This window comes from Zootoca vivipara, chromosome 2 (assembly GCF_965207765.1).
Source record: "Zootoca vivipara chromosome 2, rZooViv2.hap1.1, whole genome shotgun sequence".
Classification (NCBI taxonomy): domain Eukaryota; kingdom Metazoa; phylum Chordata; class Lepidosauria; order Squamata; family Lacertidae; genus Zootoca; species Zootoca vivipara.
The window spans coordinates 88,083,273-88,104,427 of record NC_142584.1 but is presented as its reverse complement, the minus strand read 5'-3'; the positions used below and the strand labels follow the sequence as shown (position 1 = coordinate 88,104,427).

The 21,155-nt window shown below is 39.9% G+C and overlaps 1 protein-coding gene across 2 annotated transcripts in view; it reads left to right on the top strand.

The window, feature by feature from the left end:
- The window catches only part of GRM7 (glutamate metabotropic receptor 7), a 405,590-nt gene that overhangs the window by 300,497 nt on the left and 83,938 nt on the right, over positions 1 to 21,155 (top strand). For both annotated transcript variants that reach the window (XM_060271366.2, XM_088662372.1), the window contains exon 8: positions 15,978 to 16,913. In XM_060271366.2, the coding sequence (XP_060127349.2) occupies positions 15,978 to 16,913 (936 nt within the window). The remainder of the gene's footprint in view (positions 1 to 15,977; positions 16,914 to 21,155) is intronic.

The window sequence follows — 21,155 nt, the reverse complement described above, 5'->3', positions numbered from 1 at the left end:
GTGGCCTCCAAGAATTTATAAAACCCCAGTAAAACATCAAATGTAGTTTACTGTTTACCATATGTTCTTTTTGCAACTGCCTAGAAGCTATCTTGGTATTAAGTAATATATAAATATATGAAATAAGTAAAATAGCATTTTAGTGTGAAGAAACTCAAATTCATTACTTGGAAATAACTGAGTTTTTAAATCTTTTTTTTAAAGAGCAGAAACAAATAATTTCTGGAATTACAACTCTCCCTATCATCGTCACACACTTCATAGTAATATTAAGGGCTGTTCTCATATTCATAAGCAATATTCTCCATAGTGACAAGCAAGAAGCAGGATGGAAACCTATCTTCCAGTACTGTATGTTCTGCAATGCAGAGGTATGCAAGACTCAATGTAAAAAATTGGTGCCTTCATTCAGGAAGTAATGATGAGCAGACTTGAAATCTAGCAGCAGCATTAAAGTTGCTTAAGAAATCAAGAGAGATAAAATGTTCTTTTGGAATCGTATTCAGAGTAGACAAAGTGCAAAGTGAGAAAATCCAGCAGTCAGCTGCAGAATTCATGATCAGGTTTTTAATGGTATAATCAATACTCCTTTTGGAATATAGCAGTGGTGCCTAAAGGAGTTCTAGAAGTCCTTTTATCTCAACACAGAAATGCTCCAACAGCAACCAGTCGTGATTAGTACAGATATTATGCTCACTTTCTGTGATTCAAGAAGCACTTGTTTAAAGTGTCATCCTCCTCACCTTGGGAATGTTGCCATTCTAAACAGAGCCAGGTTTCTTTCTTACAACAAGAGAAAGCCAGAAAATAAAGTTAAACATGTATATAAAGAGATCATATAACTTATTGGGAAGCCTTTGCAACATGCTTTTACTCCACTATGTAATTTTATGACATACACACCCAAACCAGTTAAGAGAAATATACACAAAGTCACTGGATGAAGCAATTGGAGCAGGTCTGTATTTTTTGAAAGGTCAGCTGTAGTAATATTTACTAATCACTGCTGTTTACTATTTACTAATACACATTGGGCATATTGAAACGGTCTACACACTCCCATTGAATCAACCATGACAGAATTATAGGGTCAATTCCAAATGGTCCCAATCTACCATGCCACGCCTCTCTTCTGCATCCTTTATGCTCCCATAAAGCTGGTTTGGAGCAGAATAATAATAGAGGTTTAAGTTAGCAGATGCTCAGTAGCTGGGGGATGACAAAAGGGAACTGAAGATTGTGCACAAAAGAGAACTTCTGTGAGGCTACCTTTCATAAACTTTTGCTTTTGAACCAACCACTGTTCAATCCGAAGGATGGGTGGCATACCACTGGCCAGGTTCTTTTCTGTGGATGATGTTAGCAGGACTTGACACTTACAGAGCTTCTGCACGTTTGAAAGCCTCCAACCGCAATATAGTAATACACTGAAAAATTGACTTCTACAATTGACAAGTTGTTCACCCTCAGATATATCAAGAAAAATCAATGCACATATCTTTGTAAACCAAGAAAACCCTTAATAAAAAATCATTCTAGCATGTGATCCGCTGGGCGGTTGTCATGATGGCCATAAAAACCCCAACAAGGTAGCCTGTGGATTCCCCCCATAACCAACGGATTGGATTCACAACTGTCAACCCAAACCCTTCTGAAGGCTCAGGCAGGGAAGCTGTCATGGAGGGGGGGCGGGTTATTGCATTGGGAAGTTCCTTAATTTGTCTGTCCCGATGGTACAACTCATCCATGCAGGACTCAGCAGTGCAAGCCAGATGAGCCTTCTCATTTAGGATTAAGCCCAAGATAGGGTTAAGCCCAACATGATGGTGACTCCAACTCTCATCAGCCCCAGCCAGTATTACCAATGGCTAGGGATGCTGGGAATTGTAGTCCAGCAACATCTGGAGGGTTACCGTGCTGACTACCTCTGTTGTTGTTGTTTAGTCGTTTAGTCGTGTCTGACTCTTCGTGACCCCATGGACCATAGCACGCCAGGCACTCCTGTCTTCCACTGCCTCCCGCAGTTTGGTCAAACTCATGTTCGTAGCTTCGAGAACACTGTCCCACCATCTCGTCCTCTGTCGCCCCCTCCTCCTTGTGCTCTCCATCTTTCCCAACATCAGGGTCTTTTCCAGGGAGTCTTCTCTTCTCATGAGGTGGCCAAAGTATTGGAGCCTCAGCTTCAGGATCTGTCCTTCCAGTGAGCACTCAGGGCTGATTTTCTAGATAGCAGATGTCCTAGATAGCAGATGTTTTATTATGTATCAAGCTGGTATTAAATAGCAGCACCAGACCAGATAGCAAGTTTGCTAGGCAACCAGGGCTGTCCTGGCTCGGGGGAGATCTTACTTTCCGTAATTATTAGCTGCACAATTGTACAATGGGTTCTTAGTCACTGCAGATCAAAAACTTACAATTTCAGTCTTTAACTGGGAAACTAATTCTTTTTTCCCCCTTCTTAGGTAATTTCACATATTTTAATTTGTATATTGTAGTTTGTATCGACTGCATATTATTGACATATTCTTAGCTTCAAACTATTATCATTTTGAAGCCTAGGATTTAGAAACTAATTACAAGACTTAAATGGATAAGCCCGGGGAGCTAAATCATGCAAATACTCCTATCTATGAGGCTAAATATTCAAAAAACTATTTGAACTGATGACTTAGTAACTGGAGTTGGGATGGAATTTGCAAGATAACAACAAACCTGAGAACAATCCTCAACTCTCCCACCCCCCTAATCTATCCATGGAAATTGTAGTGTAGCTGCAGGGGACAACTGTGGCTACAGAAGGAGGGGAAATGTTATTTTCAAGCATGGTGTGTTAATTAACACTCACATGATTATTTCTGTACTGATTTTTATTTTAGTTAAACATTGCATGGAATTGTTCAGGATAAAACAAGAGAGATGTTGCAGAAACATTCCTTTTGGCAAGGGAAGCACATTTACAGAAGCTGTTACAAGAGATGGAGTATTTGGAGAGGCGGCTTTTTCTTGCTCTGTTCCAGAAAGCTATTCCTTGACCGCAGTATCATCCAGTATCATGCCCTTTGTTCACACTTGATTGGCAATTGTCACTAGGCAACTTGTATTCCTTGCACCTGCAGGAGTCATTGGATCTCCTTTGGATCATTACAATTCCACTCCCTTTTGACAACTTTTGCTGCAAGGTAATTTCTTCTCCGTGCTCTGACCTGACCCCACCTCATTTTATGCTATGAATAAGGTAAAAGGTACCCCTGACCGTTAGGTCCAGTCGCGGATTACTCTGGGGTTGCGCGCTCATCTCACTCTATAGGCCAAGGGAGCCGATGTTTGTCCACAAACAGATTCCAGGTTATGTGGCCAGCATGACTAAGCCGCTTTTGACAGAACCAGAGCAGCGCATGGAAACGCCGTTTACCTTCCCGCCAGAGCGGTACCTATTTATCTACTTGCACTTTGATGTGCTTTCGAACTGCTAGGTTGGCAGGAGCTGGAACCAGGCAATGAAAGCTCACCCCGTCGCAGGGATTCGAACCGCCAACCTTCTGATCAGCAAGCCCAAGAGGTTCAGTGGTTTAGACCACAGCGCCACCCGCGTATTGCAATTTTATGGGTGGTACTCATGGCCTGAATTTTCCTTCCTGCTGGATCACCAACCTGGGAGGAGAACAATTGAGTAGGAAAGAGCCCTTGCCATCAGTCCTGGCCATGCTTCCAGTATTTATGCACATCTTGAAACTGCAAGGCAGGTGCTCCCAGCTGGCTGCTATCGTTGGAAGCCATACCTCAGGAGCATGCAAATGCACACAGTGCCACATCAAAACGAAGATGGATTTTGTGTGATTGATTGTTGATTTTGTTATAGGAAAACTACCACGTCCTGAAAAAAAGGCTCAGACTTAGCTGTCTCCCTGACAAGTATGTTGTTGCTGTTTTTAAGTGAGGATGTATTCAAACATGCAGTCTCTCCCCACCCCCCTCGCATAAATACATGGGCACATACTGTAATAGTACTGTACTATAATCCCATCTGCTTCTCCTGCTTTTGTGGATGGTTTTAGTTGGGAGAGGCAGCATCTAAAATCCAGATAAGAGTTAGGATCGAACCATCTCCACGTTGCGAGCAAAGAAACAGCACCTGTGTTTGTGAATTTTCTTTTTTAGCTGCTGCCCCTCCTGCCACTATGTATATGCTCCAGAAGCCCCCTGGAGCGCCAGAAGCTGTTAATGTGGAACAAGGTGCTATATTGGGAAGGCAGGCTGGAAGACTCCCACTGTGTGTGGTTTGTGCTCTGCACACAGACCCTTTGGGTTTCAATCAAAGCAAGCAAGAGAAATCATGGCTATCATAACACTTATTTTCTCAAATTTCCTTCCTCCTCCTTTTGCTATGCCTGACTATTTTCTAGCTTTTATTCTGTGTCGCTAGGTGAAAACATATCTAGGCCTGACATCCTGAAACACAAATATTGCATTCTGTTGCATAATGGCATCAGCCTTGTAAGAAAAAGTGAGGCAGCCACAGCTGCACTCCCCCAAATATTAGACAGATACAGTGGAACCTCGGTTTATGAACACCTCGGTTTATGAATTTTCGGTTTATGAACGCTGCAGACCCATCTGGAACGGATTAATTCATTTTCCATTACTTTCAATGGGAAAGTTTGCTTCAGTTTATGAACGCTTCAGTTTATGAACAGACTTCCGGAACCAATTACACCGATGCTTCAGTTTATGAACGCTTCAGTTTAAGTACTCCGCGGACCCGTCTGGAACGGATTAATCCACTTTCCATTACTTTCAATGGGAAAGTTTGCTTCAGTTTATGAACGCTTACTCCGCAGACCGTCTGGAACGGATTAATTCACTTTCCATTATTTTCAAACGGAAAGTTCGCTTCAGTTTATGAACGCTTCAGTTTATGAACAGACTTCCGGAACCAATTGTGTTCATAAACCGAGGTACCACTGTACCAGCAAAGCTTGTGTGAGCTACACCTGATTCCTGTTATTCTTCCGGAGGAGTCTTTTGAGCTGTGCATGATCCCATCGACAAGCGGGAATATAAAGCCATTTCATTTTAAAGGTGAAATGAGCAGTTTTTTGTCTGGAAAAGATGCAGATACTCCCTTAATGTCCAGAAATGACTGTGACCCCCTCAATAATGGCCAAAACCTTGTTTGCAGTCTTCAGCAATGTAAAGGGAGCATGACTGTGAGTGCAGGTAAGTGGAAGATAAACAAGCTTTGCAAATATTTTATTTTCATGTACATTGTCTGCTTGCACATTGGAAGGGTCAGCAGATGCCATTAGCAGTTTCATTTATTGTGTCGCCTTCTTGACCAATTAATGTATTCAGATTTTCCCCCCTTCGGTTTTCTCTGGTACGTAAAACAAAGAGGTTGTCCAATGACAGGCCATTTCTATTTCAAGCTTTCTCATGTTCCGGTAAATCCTCCAGTATGATAATAGATAATGTACAAGATTCAAATGCCTCTCTCTCTTTCTCTGCTCACTTCTCCCATTAAAGATTCTGCAATAGTGAGGGGGGGGGTTAGTGTTTTCCATGGAGCCATCAGCCAAGTGTTCTAGGGTTCCATGGACATCATAAGAGCCACACACAGAACTAGCAATGGGTAGACCAGGCATTCACAAACTTCGGCCCTCCAGATGTTTCGGACTACAATTCCCATCTTCCCCGACCACTGGTCCTGTTAGCTAGGGATCATGGGAGTTGTAGGCCAAAACATCTGGAGGGCCGCAGTTTGGGGATGCCTGGGCTAGACGGACCAATATTTTGTCAAGTAGCTGAATAAATTTTGATCCACGGTCCAGATTTTGTCTGGTTAGGCTCATAGGCCTGAGCAAATGGCCCAAAGGGCTCACATCCAATTCATAGTTTGTACAATCCATTGACGCCCCACAGTTCCAGAATATATAAGCTGTATTCAGGACTGTATTCAGGCTGCACTGTGGTATATTTTGCAGGAAATGGGTACCTTTCACTCTCCTGTCACTGGTAGTTTGTGCAAAATATATGGCGATGCTCTGATGATGAGGTGATTGTCACCTGGCAGAGATTAAAGGCCCCAGTCCAGATTTATATCAGACTGGACCAGATGATATGAGGCTCTGTCAAAAACGGATCTATGAGAGAATAGCATCTAAAATTCAGTTCCTCTCTCTCCAACAGAAATGTGATGTGATGAGTATTTGAAAAGGGTGTGGGTGGGTCAAAAATGCAGGTCCTCTACTCAAATTGATCTAACCCATTTCATGTTCAACACCCCATCCCTTTGAGCCAGTTCCAAAATGGGCTTGGACGCATTGTGGAGCATGCTTTGGGATGCATGCTCCACAAGTCACCAGTCCTTATTCTCCTACAAGTACAACTCATGTGGGGATTTTGCCTACAACAAGTAACTTATTCTCTTATAGGATAAATAGATTGGGGATTTACATGGAAAGGGAAACCAGTTTGTGTTTGTGTCCATCATTTCCCAACAATATATAGTAATATAAAGTGGTAAGCAGAAAATCCCCATGTGAACAAACTTTTCTTCCTGAGGCAGTATGTTCAAACAAATGTTAGATCTGAAGGGATTAAGAAGGGTTTTCCTTTCTGCATCCCCCCCCCCCCCGTTTTTTGGTCTGTCATCAATCTCTATCATTCAAATTGTGTAGCAGCCACAATAAATGGTGCTTGAGGGACCACAAAGTGAGAAACCACTCTGGAAATAGAGAAGTGTGTTTTGGCTGAAACTGCCCTGAATTTCTACCAGCAGGTCTATCTAGCAAGTATTGCTAACTCTAACTGACAGGAACTCTAATGGGTCTAAATAAGTCTTCCTTTCCTAGCTCTGCTACCTGAACTTGAGATAACTTTTTCTAATTCAATGACCCTGCAATCTTGAACCCACAAAATATTTTTTTTTTTTAATTTTAAAAGCCATCTTTATTTCAATCCTTTAAAATGCAATACATCGAAAAAACAACACAACAAACAATAATAATAATCCTAAATAATAGTAATAATATCAAACTTCACAATTATACATCTAATAATAAAACATAAGAAAAAGGGAAAAAAAAGAAAGAACAAAAAAAAACTGAATAAAAGTTTACTTCCAAATCACAACGCATCGCTTAACTTTCCCTTTCCCTTCACTTGCGATTCCTTACTTCAAAGTAATATATGCCTCTATATTAGAAACTTTATTTTAATTACTCTTCTTATTCTCTATATTATTTCCCAAGACTACCTAATTTAAACAGACCATCAATTCCGTCTTTATATCTCTTTTTTTAAAATATTCTTCCACCCTCTCCCATTCCCCTTTAGATTTTTGTTTTGAAATATTTCTAATCGCTGCTGTCATCTTCTCCATATTCATGAATTCTATTAATTTTAACTGCCACTCCTGAATTGTGGGTACTTCTTTTTTTCTCCATTTCTGAGCTACCAATAGTCTAGCTGCCGCACACGCGTATAAAAAAATATTTTTCCTGTCATTTGGCATGTTATCTGGTAATATGCTTAATAAAAAATATTCTGGCTTCTTCCCAAAGGTGATTTTCAACATTTTTTTTAATTCATCATATATATTTCCCCAGAATTTAAATACTTCTTTGCATCCCCACCAGCAATGAAAATAGTTCCCTCCTTTGGCATCACATTTCCAACAATTATCATTTTCATTCTTGTATATTATTGCTAATTTTTTGGGGGTCAGGTGCCATCTATATACCAATTTAAGCATATTCTCTTTTATGCCCATACAGGCTGTGAATCTCATTGAGCTTTTCCACAAATTATCCCATTGTATTTTGTAAATTGGTCTCCCCAAATCCTGGGCCCACTTTGTCATTGTCTCTTTTATTTCTTCGTCTTTTAATTCCCATTCGAGGAGAAATTTATAAATTTTTGATAATGGTTTCGTGTTATTCTCTAATAATAATTCTTGTAATTTTGACTTCCCTTTTCCGAATCCTGTTTGCTGGTGTTTTTTAAAAAGGCTTTGTATTTGGTGGTACTGCAGCCAGCTATTGCAATATGGTTTAATCTCTTCATAAGTTCGTAACTTCCATTGCTCATCTTCTCTAATTAATAAATCCTGATACGTCAGCCATCTCTTGTTTTTACCTTTACCTCCAATTGATGTCATCTCAAGGGGAGATGCCCACCATGGTGTTTTGGGTTCTAATAATGGTCTAAATTCTTGCCAAATTTTAAATAGTGATTTTTTCGTCACATGGTTAGCAAATTGTCTATATTTCTCTTTTTCTTCCTGGAGTAAATAAGTGTGCCATCCGGCTACATTTCTAAATCCCTCCAGTTCCAGGAGTTCCTCGTCCTCCATAACTATCCAGTCCTTAAGCCAGCACATACATGCGGACGCATAATATAGCCTTAAATCGGGGACCCCCCATCCTCCTCTTTCTTTGGTGTCTGTGAGTAATTTATATTGTATTCGTGGTTTTTTCCCCAGCCAAATAAATTTACTTAACTCCTTCCTCCAACCCTCAAAAATATCTTTTTTCCCCAAAATGGGTAACATCTGGAATAGGAATAGAATTCTAGGTAAGATTGACATCTTAATTGTAGCAATTCTACCTGAAAATGATAAATTCAAATCTTTCCATCTTTCCAAATCCTTTCTGATTTCCCTCCAAACTTTCCCATAGTTGTTCTCATATAACTCAATGTTGTTTATACTAATTACTATGCCTAAATATTTAAATTTCTTCACCACCTCCCAATCCAATTCCGATTTCAATTTGGTCATTTCTACTTGTCTTATGTTTTTGAGCATTACCTTTGTCTTATTCCCATTTATTTTTAACCCTGATACTCCCTCAAAAACTTTTAATACTTTTTTCAAATTTCCAATTGACTCCTCCGGTTCCTCCAACATAACAATCACATCGTCTGCGAATGCCTTTATCTTGAATTTTTTATCTCTTACTTTTATTCCCTCAATTTTGGTATCCTTTTTAATATCCATCAATAGAAATTCTATTGATAATATAAATAATAATGGTGATAAGGGGCAGCCCTGTCGCGTTCCTTTCTCTATCTTAAATTCCTCTAGCACCTCTCCATTCAGGATTAATTTAGCTGATTGTTTATTATAAATTGAATTAATTCCTCTCATGAATCTTCCTCCAATTCCAATTTCTTTCAATGACCTTTTCATAAAATCCCATGATAGAGAATCGAATGCTTTCTCTATATCCAAGAAAACCAGGGCTGCTTTCTTCCCTGGTGACCAATCTAGATATTCCAATAAATCAATTAAAATCCTGACATTCTTTGACATTTTTCTCCCCGGGAGGAACCCTTGTTGATCTTGCCCAATGATCCTATTCAATATTTTCTTTAATCTATTTGCCAATATATCTGTAAAAATTTTGTAATCTACATTGAGTAATGAAATCGGTCTAAAATCACCTACCTGTCTGCCTTCGTCTTCACCTTTAGGAATTAATATCACATACGCCTCTTGCCACGACTTAGGTATAGATCCTTTATCCATAATATCATTTATTACCTTTTGGAGGGTTTCGCCTAATTCTTCCTTAAATATTTTGTAATGTCTACTTGATAAGCCATCCGTCCCCGGTGATTTTCCTAGTTTCAATTTTTTTATTGCTTCATATATCTCCTGTTTTGTTACCGGTTTATTAAGCAATTCTTCTTCCTTTTCTATAATCTGAATTTCCTTCCTCTTCGCAAAATAGTTGTCCAAATTTTTTCCACCTATTTTCTTTTCCTCATACAATTTCCTATAGTAAGAATTAAAGCATTTTTGTATTTCCTCAAGCTTCCTCAACTTCCCTCCTTTATACATTATCTCTGTAATTAATCTTTCTTTTTGGTTTTTCCTTAATTTCCATGCTAATAGTTTCCCTACCTTATCTCCCCATTCAAAATTTCTTTGTTTAGACCATCTTATTTTGTTTTCAATTTCTTGACTTACCAATATAGAGAGTTCCTTTTGCAACACCTTTAATCTCATCAACTTTTTTTCATTCCTTGGATCTTTTACCAATTCTTTTTCCATTTCTTTAATTTCCTCTTTAATTTTCCCCATATTTTTTTCCCTTTCTCTTTTCCCTTTGCTTTTTTGCTGGATATATAATCCCCTCACGAAGGCCTTACCTGCGTCCCATGTTGTCGCTAGCTCCACCTCCTCTGACGCATTAACTTTGTAAAATTCCTCTAATAATTTTTTAACTTTTTTGATAAAATCTTCATCATTTAATATCCTTTCATCCATCCTCCATCTATAGTTTCTCATACCTTTCTTTTTTATTTTCACCATTATTTGGTTGTGGTCGGTTATTGACTTAGCTAGTATCTCGCTTTTAGCTACGTTCTGTGCCAACCCAGGTGAGAGCCATATCATGTCAATTCTGGAGGCAGTCTTTTTTGCTCCTGAAAAATAAGTAAATTTTCTCTCTTTTGGGTTTTCCCTCCTCCAAACATCTTCTAAATTATAATTATGGATTAAATTTAAGAAAACCTCTGGCAACCTTCCTCTGTCTCCTCTCCTCTTCCCCGATCTATCTAAATCATTTTGTATGACTCCATTAAAATCTCCTAGAAAAATTATCTCCTCATCTGATATGTGCTCCCCCATCTTCTTTCCCAATTTCTTGAAGAATTCCTTTTTGCACCCATTTGGAGCATAAATATTCACTACACAAACCTTTCCTTTTGGCAAGTACAGACGCACCCCAACCATTCTCCCTTCGTCATCTTGAAATAATTTTTCTGCTTTAATCTTTTGTTTGACATAGATGACTACTCCTCTTTTCTTCTTTTTATGTGATGAAACAAATTCCTCACCTAATCTTTTATTTATCAATACTCTTTCGTGTTTCTGGGATACATGGGTTTCCTGGAAACACATAATATCCCATGTACCTTTTTTAATTATATGTTCTACTTTATTTCTTATCAATTTATCATTTAAACCATTAACATTCCAAGAGATGATATTAAGATCCATTTCTTTATTAATTTTATTAAAATAAAAATCACCAAATTTTCAAATTTCAGAAGGAAAAAAGAAAAAATTTGAAATTCAAATTCGACAATTTCCCAGATTTCCCGCCCGGGATCTGGTTTAGAGGAGTGTGTCTGTACTTCTTCCGAGTCCTACCAAAAAAAAATTCTGAGGTTATTTTCACAATCTCTTATTCTATGGGTTACCCTTTTATAATTAAATTCCCCAAGATAGAAGCAGAGGGGGGAAAGCGAGAGAGAAGAGAAGAGAAGAGACAGGAAAGCTGTTCTAAACAATGAGTGCTCCCCCCCCTTCCAAAGTGAGAGAAGCCACCCCCCCTCCTTTGAGAGAATTACACTTTTAATATTACTTATTTTAATTTTACTTTGTTATAGGAGAGATGCAGTAGTCCTTAAGAAAATTAGTCAATTTGTTGAATTTAAGTTTCGTCTTCCTCCTTGTCTTCTTCCAGTTCTTTAAACAATTCTTTCTTGTTTCTGTTGCAGAACTTCTCCGCCCCGTCCGCCGTTCTGAAAGTTCTTTTCCTTCCTCTGAAAGTAAAAGTGATTCCTTCAGGGTACTCCCATGTAAACCAAATCCCTTGTTTCCTTAGGGCATCTGTCACTGCTTTGTACCCCTGCCTCTTGAGCCTGAACCTCCTCGGAATCTCTTTAAATATGGCCACCGTTCTTCCTTCAAATTTCAAATTATTTTGCTTTTTCTTCTGTAAGATCTTATCCTTGAGCAGCATCGAGTTCAGGAATATCATAACGTCTCCCGGACCTTTAAAGTTTTTCGCTTTGTCCACTTTTACTCTGTAGATTTTATCTATGTCCAGGATCAGATCTTCTTCTCTTACTTGAAGCCATTCTGCTAGGCCTTTTATCATTTTTTCCTCTATCTGTTCGTTTGTCGATTCCGGGACGCCTCTTACTCTCAAAACCAGCTCTTTCTGCTTCATCTCCAGAAGAGCTATTTGATCCTCCAGATCTTCTTGTCTCTTTCTCAGCTTTTGTGTCATTTCATCCTCTTTCTCTCTCTCTGCCCTCAGGTCTTTATTTTCTGCAGCTATTTTTTTAATTGCTTCATCTTGTTTTTCTACCTTTGTGTTTATGTCTTTCACTGCTTTATCCAGCTCTTTGTTCTTACTATGTAGATCTTTCATCTGACCAGTCAATTCTGCTATCATTCTAGAGTTTCCTTCTACTTTGGTCTCCAATGAGTCTAGTTTCTCATTTAAGGTTTTATTCATTTCTATTATCAGTTCTTTTATATCCGATAAAGCTTCATTTTCCCCTGCATTTGGATTTGCCATTGTGATTGACTGTCTCCTTGTTGTACTCCCTGTCGCTGCTGTGGAATTTACTGTATTTTCTTTGTATTTCCTTAAGGGCATTTTAATTTTTTTTTTACCGCTTTTCAATTACCCAAAACAGAGTCCTAAGATTCTCTTTTCTTAGAGAGTACCCTTTTTTAAAAAACTCTAACCAGACATCTCTTTCCTCTGTAGCAATAGCTTCAGAAGGGGTGTGATTTAAAGAAAGTTCGGGGGGGGGGAGTGAGGTTTTAACAAAGTCACACATCTAATGAGACAGTGTATCTTGGCAGAGTTCCAGCTTGTAACTTTCCTCCTCTCACAGCTAAATCCTTGCAGCTGTTGCAGTGAGCTCTTTTATCTTATCTTGCCTTTCCTCCGTCTCCTCCTCCTCCTCTCTCTCTCCCTTCGCCTTTCGCCCCCCTCTCCGTTGTCTTTATTCTTTGTTCTTAGAACCGGAAGAGAAGCTTTCAAAATGACTTTACACAGCTCACAGACTCCATCTTGTAATGGAGATCGAAGTTTAATTCTTAGTTCTTTATTTCGTTATTACGTCCGCTCTCCCGTCTCCCTCCTCCTCTCTGCCTTCCCCTATCACTTCGGGAGTTTGGTCTGTTCCCCGTAGTAAAGTTGCTTTCGTGTCTGGGAATGTCTTTCGCAAAAAATCAGCGATGCGTTTAGTCACACTCACGGTCGGTGTATTGTCTTGATACTCTTTGTCGAAGAGCTTCGGTGCTCGCTAGGCGGATTTTCCGGGTGCCGCTGCAGCAGACACTTTGTAATCGCCACCCAGTAGCCACCAAGTAGCGTTCGCGAACGGCTCCTCTCCGCAGCTCTCACCGTTCAATGAGGTGCCGCTGCCGAGTTCTGCCGAATTTTCGCTGCTTTTTTTAGTCTCAGTGAGGGACCCGTACCCCCACCTTTCTTTAGAAGGGTTAAGGCGCCTCACCCTTCTAATTTATATCGCTGTCTGCTGTTTTTCCGCTCCGGTATTGCAGGAGCTCTTCTTACAGCGATCCGCTCCCTAGCGCACCCTCGCCGGAAGTCTTGAACCCACAAAATATATGCTCTGTCACTGAGAAATTACCAGGCTTTCTCATATATTCACACACACACACACACACACACACACGACATACACACATACAACCACAACCACACACCAGGTACACATTATTTATTTATTTGTCCGCAGACAGCTTCCAGGTCATGTGGCCAGCATGACTAAGCCGCTTCTGCGAACCAGAGCAATGCACGGAAACACCGTTTACCTTCCCGTCGGAGCGGTACCTATTTATCTACTTGCACTTTGACTTGCTTTCGAACTGCTAGGTGGGTAGGAGCTGGGACCGAGCAACGGGAGCTCACCCCGTCGCGGGGATTCGAACCGCCGACCTTCTGATTGGCAAGCCCTAGGCTCTGTAGTTTAGACCACAGTGCCACCCACATCCTTCTGTAACAGGTAGTTTTCCCATAATTAATTTTCTTGCCAAAAGCAACAAAACAATTAGCTTTTGGAGGCTACTAATTTAGAGGTATGATGAAGGGCATTCTTGCTACAGAAAAAGAAAAGGAAAAGGAAAAGGAAAGGAAAAGAGCATCCACAATTTTCCATTGATTTCTATTCCACTTTTGTCATCTTGTATCAATTCTCCATTATACTGGTTAGTTTCAAATAGTGACTGCTAATAGAGAAATGTTTCTCAATATGAGAAACCACTGGTCTCCATTTTTCTCTGGTCTCCATTTTTCTCTATTGCTACCAGAAACAGTGGTCCAGCCACTTTGTAGAGGACCTTGGAGCATTGGGGGGGGGGGCGTTCTTCATGTCCCAAGCCATCTTAAGGTTTTCCATGTCAAAACCAGCATTTTGAATCAGGCTGGGAAGCGATTCGTGGGGTACAGGAGGCGGGCAGGTGTGGAGGACTCCCTGGTCCTGAATGGGGTAACTGTGCCCCTGAAGGACCAGGTGCGCAGCCTGGGAGTAATTTTGGACTCACAGCTGTCCATGGAGGTGCAGGTTAATTCAGTGTTCAGGGCAGCTGTCTATCAGTTCCATCTGGTACGCAGGCTGAGACCCTACCTGCCTGCAGACTGTCTCGCCAGAGTGGTGCATGCTCTGGTTATCTCCCGCTTGGACTACTGCAATGCGCTCTACCTTTGAAGGTGACCCGGAAACTGCAACTAATCCAGAATACGGCAGCTAGACTGGTGACTGGGAGCAGCTGCCAGGACCACATAACACCGGTCCTGGGAGAACTACACTGGCTCCCAGTACGTTTCCGAGCACAATTCAAAGTGTTGGTGTTGACCTTTAAAGCCCTAAACGGCCTTGGTCCTGTATACCTGAAGGAGCGTCTCCACCCCCACGGTTCAGCCCGGACACTGAGATCCAGTGCCGAGGGCCTTCTGGCGGTTCCCTCATTGCGAGAAGTGAGGTTACAGGGAGCCAGACATAGGGCCTTCTCGGTAGCAGCACTCGCCCTGTGGAACGCCCTCCCATCAGATGTCAAGGAAAAACAGCTATCCTAACTTTAAAAGACATCTGAAGGCAGCCCTGTTTAGGGAAGCTTTTAATATTTAATGCTGTATTGTTTTAATATTCAATTGGGAGCCGCCCAGAGTGGCTGGGGAAACTCAGCCAGATGAGCGGGGTATAAATAATAATAATAATAATAATAATAATAATAATAATAATAATAATATGAAATTACATCCCCCCCCCCGGATGCATATATCCAAAGGCCCCAGAGCAGGTTACTTTTTATTACATGGGTCATGTGGCAGATCTATGTTGCACTAAAGAGGGATTCATGTGGACCTTTGTGTGTTGAAACATGTGTGAAGGAATCACTTGCATTGGCTAGGCCTTCTGCCTGCCAGTGGGGTGGGTGTGTTCACCATGTCTGCAGAAGCTGCAAATTTCTCTTTAATTTCAACTAAAGGCATGAAGACCCCTTTATTCTAAACTTTACAGCTCTTTCTCCCTTACACTGCCTCTGGACTTTGATTGAAGGGGGCACATTAGCACTGGGGAGCATGGGCATTCATCGCATTGGGGTGTGAAAACCTTTTCAGCTTAAACTTTAGACACAGCTTATGCAGATTGCAGACCAAGATGCCTAAATCAAATTCAGACTTCAGTGTTCATTAAACAATTTCCAATTTTAAGAAATATTTATGACTTACAAGGTTATAAGAAGTTATGCATGGCTATACGAACATTTACTGTGTTGCAAAGGAAACGAGAGGGAATGCCGAAATATTTCTGCTGATTGATTTATATCATTGTTATATATCATTTGAAATATCATTTCAACAATGCTGGATCCTACATACAATTATTTCCTATAGCATCTCCCTAGTAACCTTTATATCATTTGCTTATTATTCACGCCCTGTGTGAAATTTTAATTCTGTTTTCTCTTTCTCAGCAACAGCCCTTATTTACTTGGTGGTAGATTAACATGGCTATATCCGTTTTACCCAAATATATGTACAGAACTGAATCTGCACATATCAAATTTTAGCAGAAAATGGATTGTTTCCATGATGCCATCTGTGCACATGTTCGTTTTCCTTTGTAATTACCAAGGGCTGCTTGATAACTACTTCCAGTTAACCAGTCCTATTTACTTTGCATTCTTTTACCCATAGATGGATGAAATGCAGTGGGGCAAAGGAACGAAGAAGGTCCCTACTTCTGTCTGCAGCCTCCCCTGTAAACCGGGAGAACGAAAGAGGATTATTAAAGGGATGAGCTGCTGTTGGCAATGTGAGCTGTGCGATGGATACCAATACCAGTCTGACGAAGTGACCTGCAAGATCTGCTCCTACAGTCAACGGCCAAATGAGAACCGTACAGGATGCAGCCCTATCCCTATCGTGAAGCTGGAGTGGCATTCCCCGTGGGCGGTCATCCCGGTCTTCTTGGCCATGCTTGGAATTATTGCCACCATTTTTGTTATGGCAACCTTCATTCGGTACAACGACACCCCCATTGTACGGGCTTCTGGAAGGGAACTCAGCTATGTTCTATTGACAGGAATATTTCTGTGTTATATCATCACATTCTTGATGATTGCCAAGCCAGATGTTGCTGTGTGCTCCTTCCGGCGTATCTTCTTAGGTTTGGGGATGTGCATAAGTTACGCAGCTCTGTTGACTAAAACAAACCGTATCTACCGCATATTTGAACAGGGCAAAAAATCAGTGACAGCACCCCGACTTATTAGTCCAACGTCACAACTAGCAATTACTTCAAGTTTGATATCAGTACAGCTTCTTGGGGTTTTTATTTGGTTTGCAGTTGACCCACCAAACAGTATAATAGATTATGATGAGCATAAGCCTATGGAACCAGATCAAGCCAGAGGAGTCCTCAAATGTGACATTACGGATCTACAAATCATATGTTCTTTGGGGTATAGCATTCTCCTCATGGTTACATGTACTGTCTATGCTATCAAGACTCGGGGTGTCCCGGAGAATTTTAATGAAGCCAAACCCATTGGATTCACTATGTACACGACTTGTATAGTATGGCTTGCCTTTATTCCAATATTTTTTTGCACTTCCCATGCAGCTGAAAAGGTAGGTGAAAATCAAGTAACTCACGGGATGATTTTTTTCCTATAAATTATATGTGGAAGTTTTTTAAAAACATGCTTCTAGAAATGGGCTAAATGGTTTGACAAAAAATGGTTTCTTACAGCTATACAGCAATACACAATGTATTTGCCTCCCCCCTCCTGCAGCTAGTTTGTAAGTCATTTGTTTGATAAAGTGGCAGATGATGGTCAGTAAGAATCAGCTGATCCATCGGTTCCTTCCTTTTTAAAAAACAAAATGGATAGAACGTTACTATTTTAATGGGAGGGACAGCTCATTGCTTTGATTACAGGATATAAAGTCAGCATGTATTGAAAATAGTTTTGTGTCCTAATCTGCATTTTGGGAATTCAGAACCACAGGGTGCAAAAGATCGCTGAGATGCATTTCTCAAACTAGGTATAGTGGTGCAATCCTATTAACATGAATAGACTATGCCCAGTGGTACGTATATAAAAGACTGCAGCTTTTGTCGTGGGGAATAACCAAGCTGTGTTGTTGTTTTTTACTTGTACACATTGCAGCGTGGAGCCTTCTTGTGTAGGTTCCCTGTGCAATTTGAAATCTTGTAAGATCAGAGTTCTAAATTGTGCAGGGAGCCTACAAAAATAGAGAAGGATCTCCACTGCAGAAGTTCAGTCCCCAGAATGTGGAAGGCTGCAGCGACAGTGATGCAAAGGAAGGCGAGTTGTTGCTTGAAGAGTACTCTAGACTTAAACATATGCATGCATTTCTAATTGACTTTATTGTGCCTTAGTGGAAGGAGATTCCACAACTTCCTAGGAAATACATTTTGCATTGTTCATAGAGTTGCGAAGCATTTGATTTTCTGCAACTGGGACGCATTGCTTTTTCTCCTGTGTCCAACACTTATCCATCATCTGTGTGCCCGTTGCTCACTTGAGGTCTAGTCAATGCTTAGTAGCAAGGTAGTGATAGGATAGGAGCAATTCAAGGGTTGATCTAAAGCACTAATGTCTTGTAATTCTAGTCTTGTAAACCTGGTCTCCCTGTGTTAACACAGGGGCATGGAATAACCTTTTCTTGAGTGCACTGATCTATTATAACTCTTTTGGGTTTTGCTTCCAACCAATATTGTATCCACTTTCTAAAATGCATTTTTTCAATTTAGTTAGGGGGATGTCTTCTGAATTGGTGACAAAAGTTTTTCTTACGTCAGGATACATTATATCCACAGCAGTCCTTCTTGTCCATTATAACCATTTCCACATCAAAGAAGAAAATTTGGGTTGGTTGGTATGATTTGTTGTTAACAAATGCATTTTGACTCCTTGCATAACAGACTTGTCATCCAAACAAGTTTTGCTCAGTGCTTTTGTACTTGCCTATTATTATAGCCATTTCTCAAACAAAACTAGATTGTATGCTTTTTTTTAAAAAAAAACTTTTCTAATTTAATTTCCTTCTGCCTACAGTATTTGGGATCTGTAGCTAACATTGTCAGAAGTCAATGTTTTGTGTATGTGTGTGTGTGTGTGTGTGTGTGTGTGTGTGTGTGTGTATATGGAGACAGGTATCACATAGCTTAGTAAGTGACATTGCACATATAACAAAGCAGAGTACAGTGTGATTCATTGATCTCACTTGTAAGAAGGCTACGTGCAGGTAACATTTGCAAGTCCTATTCCATTTACAGCAGTGGACTAACCAGGTAATTAAAATCAAAGCTGATTCTGTGACCAGACAACAATCTACCAAACTAGAGGTGATGTCTAGAGTTTTGTGAATGGAACTATCATAATTTCTAAAACTGGAAAATGAACTGCATTAAGATAAGAGTATTGTGCTAGGCCTTGGAATGTTTCTCCTTGTACCATTTTCCTGATTCAAATCCCTTCTGAATGCATTTTGAAATGTTCAAGTGCATGCGCAGAGGGTTGTACTCCCTATATATTGATTTAGGTTTTCCTATAATACCGGCATGGATAACATCTAGCTTTATTAGTTCTTACAACATTTACATGTTGAAAAATGACAACTTTTATTATATAATGTAATTAGGGACTGCAATGATGTCTTGGAATAAAATTAAACTATATGAAAATGTGAAGAGAACAAGAGCTATTGATGGTTTAATGGTAACATTTCTGGAGGATTCATTATATTAAATAAGTTTTTATTTTAAAAAAATATTCAGGAACTTAAATCAGAAGCAATTAAAATTGTCTTGATATTGATATTTTTATAAGACATAATAATATAAACGTGACCAGCACATTTTAATGTGGCCAAGAAATAGGGATTTCTGTATTAAAATGTGCACATTCCGATTTTAGAACAACACATTCTGTGAGCCAGAATTAACTCGAATTATACATACCAGTATATAGTTTACTTAGACCAATCACTGTCTTCCAATTAAAAATTAGTTTTCAGCAGAATCTTTTCTGTGCTAATATGACAGGAAGAGAAATATACTGTGGTAAAGGAACTGGGTTTGTAATGGAAGGAGAAAATGGTTTGGGGGGAACGACTGCATGTGTCCTTACAACCCTTCCTTCTTGTTCAGACTTGTGAAACTCTTTGGAACTATGAGGACAGTATATATATATATATATATATATATATATATATATATATATATATATATATATACACACATACATACATACAGAGAGAGAGAGATGTTGTTGTTGTGATATTGTGGAGACACAGGTGGGCAAGTACCTCTCTGCCCTCCTGTGATTTATTTAGTTAAGGTTATTTCTATCACACTTTTTGGTTAACATACAAAGCAATTTAAAAATATAAATCATACAAACCAACATAAAAGAGTGTAGCCGATCAAAAGCTGAAGGTAACGTGGTTGCTTATTTCAGAGACTATTAGGTAAAGCCATTTACCATAAGCAGGGCCGGATTTAGGTTTGATGAGGCCCTAAGCTACTGAAGGTAGCTTTATATGTCCGGCTGTGCTTTGTCAACAACAAATTGTCGATGTTTTTTTTTGTGTTGAATGTATGCTATATGGTCATTTGTGGATCTAATAGGTATCTAAAGCCATTTGCACATGTTCCCATGCAGCCAGTCTATGCAGAATGTAGGCACCCTATATAGTATATAGAAATGAGCCAGTGATATTTTAGGGAGCAGGCTAGCAGGCAGGACCCATTACTTAGCCTACACAACACAAAACACTGTAGCTGTATGTAGGTTTTATTTTTATTTTTTATCTTATATTTTGGAAATGTACATTCAGGTTTTTTTCCTTTAATTTTTTTAGGGTGCCCCAAAGAGAGTGGGGCCCTAAGCTATAACTTGTTTAGCTTATATGTAAATGGGGCACTGACCATAAGCTGCAGTGTTAAATTAAACCAGGCACCCCCAAACCTCGGCCCTCCAGATGTTTTGGACTACAATTCCTATCTTCCCTGACCACTGGTCCTGTTAGCTAGGGATCATGGGAGTTGTAGGCCAAAACATCTGGAGGGCCGCAGTTTGGGGATGCCTGGATTAGACTACCTTATGATTTTGTATACAGCCTTCTTATAGTCAGTGAAGAGTCATCACAGGGGAGAATTTACTGGATGAAATGCTTACAGAAAGTGGAATACAGGGTCATTGCCACTTTCCACGCCCCTGAAATAGTTTCTGCCACAGCCACAATGGCAGTAGTACAGGCACCCATGAGATTTTTTGCTGTGAACTCACCTCTGAGGAAGAACCCATCACAGCTGGCTGGCAGAAGCAGGGAAGGCAACATTGGCAATTACAGGCAGCCCTGTGAGCGGACACAGGTGGAAGCCACAGGCAGGCAGACCCATGGATGGCAGATGGGGGAAAAGAAAGAAATCTACTGTTGCTCCTGGTCTACCATCCGAGCCATGTGACGCATGTGCCCCAGGCAAGGTTTAGCTTTGATGAGGCCCTAAACTATTGAAGGTAATGGGGCCCTTTATACGTCCAGCTGCCCTTTGTCAGCAACAAATTGTGGCTGTTTTTTGTGTGTTGAATATATGCTATATGGTCATTTATGGACCTAATAGGTATCTAAAGCCATTTGCACAGAACAAAATATGTATTTTACCAAAGTAATTGTTGAACTGAAATACAATTAAGAAGAAGTATATTAATAATGAAATACAATTAAGAAAAGTATATTAATAGTGAAATACAATTAAGAAGAAGTATATTAATAGTGAAATAATTATTAAGCTCTAACTTAAAATGATTTTTTTATTCATAACAAATGTAATAATGCAAA